Source organism: Meriones unguiculatus (genome assembly GCF_030254825.1).
Source record: "Meriones unguiculatus strain TT.TT164.6M chromosome Y unlocalized genomic scaffold, Bangor_MerUng_6.1 ChrY_unordered_Scaffold_32, whole genome shotgun sequence".
Lineage (NCBI taxonomy): Eukaryota > Metazoa > Chordata > Mammalia > Rodentia > Muridae > Meriones > Meriones unguiculatus.
The window spans coordinates 5164653-5166043 of NW_026843711.1; the positions used below are offsets into that span (position 1 = coordinate 5164653).

The 1391-nt window shown below is 50.3% G+C and overlaps 1 protein-coding gene across 1 annotated transcript; it reads left to right on the forward strand.

Annotated features, from left to right (window-relative positions):
• Window positions 1-242: 242 nt before the first annotated feature.
• Window positions 243-1009, forward strand: LOC132651871 (pleckstrin homology domain-containing family F member 2-like). Its single transcript, XM_060376842.1, has one exon. It carries the CDS (start codon window positions 260-262, stop codon window positions 1007-1009), a length of 750 nt encoding a protein of 249 aa, XP_060232825.1. The 5' UTR covers window positions 243-259.
• Window positions 1010-1391: the final 382 nt, after the last annotated feature.

Sequence of the window (1391 nt, forward strand, 5' to 3'; positions counted from 1 at the left end):
GCAGGGGTGTGCTGGTGCACGCGCAGGAGGGAAGCCAGCCGCGGTGGCCGTTGTCCGGTTCCACTGGAGCCGGTCACCTGTGAGCGGCTGCGCCCGCAGCATCCAGGGCGCGCTGGCCTCGCGGGGCCTCCCACGCACCCTGCGTGGCTGAAGTTGGGGGAACGGGCGGAGTCCACACACGTAGTTGGCGACGACAAGGAGGAGGAGGAGTCGCACCCTCAGCGGCGCTGCCTGCACCTGGCCGGGTTATTAGCAAAAGATGGTGGATCGCCTGGCAAACAGTGAAGCAAATACTAGACGCATAAGTATCTTGGAGAATTGTTTTGGAGCAGCTGGTCAGCCCTTGACCATCCCTGGACGGGTGCTTATTGGAGAAGGAGTATTGACTAAGCTGTGCAGAAAGAAGCCTAAAGCAAGGCAGTTTTTCCTTTTTAATGATATTCTGGTATATGGCAATATTGTTATCCAGAAGAAAAAATATAATAAACAGCATATTATTCCCTTGGAAAATGTCACCATTGATTCCATCAAAGATGAAGGGGAATTACGGAATGGATGGCTTATTAAGACACCGACTAAATCATTTGCAGTTTATGATGCCACTGCCACTGAGAAGTCAGAGTGGATAAATCACATTAATAAGTGTGTCACTGATTTGCTCTCCAAAAGTGGGAAGACGCCTAGTAATGAACATGCTGATGTCTGGGTCCCTGACTCCGAGGCCACCGTGTGTATGTGCTGTCAGAAGGCAAAGTTTACACCATTCAATCGGCGGCACCATTGCCCCAAATGTGGTTTTGTTGTTTGTGGTCCCTGCTCGGGAAAGAGGTTTCTACTTCCCAGCCAGTCTTCTAAGCCTGTGCGCATTTGTGACTTCTGCTATGACCTGCTTTCCACTGCAGACATGGCTGCCTGCCAGCCGGCCAGATCAGACTCTTACAGTCAGTCGTTGAAGTCTCCTTTAAATGACGTGTCTGATGATGACGACGACGATGATAGCAGTAACTGAGGATTTTTTTTTTTGAATTTTATTTTTTTTTCTTATCAGTTACATTTTATTAACTCTGTATCCCAGCTGTGTCCCGATCCCTCATTCCCTCCCTGTCCTTCCCTCCCTCCCTCATCTCCTCCGTGCCCCTTTCCAAGTCCACTGATGGGGGGGACCTCCTCCCCATTCATCTGATCCTGTTTTATCAGGTATCTTCAGGACTGGCTGCAAAGCCCTCCTCTGTCGCCTAATAGGACTGCTCCTCCCTTCGGGGGTGGGGAGGTCAAAGAGCCAGTCATTGAGTTCCTGTTAGAAATAGTCCTTGTTCCCCTCACTTTGGGAAACCAATTGGTTACTGAGCTACCACAGGCTACATCTGAGTGGAGGTTCTAGGTTATATCCA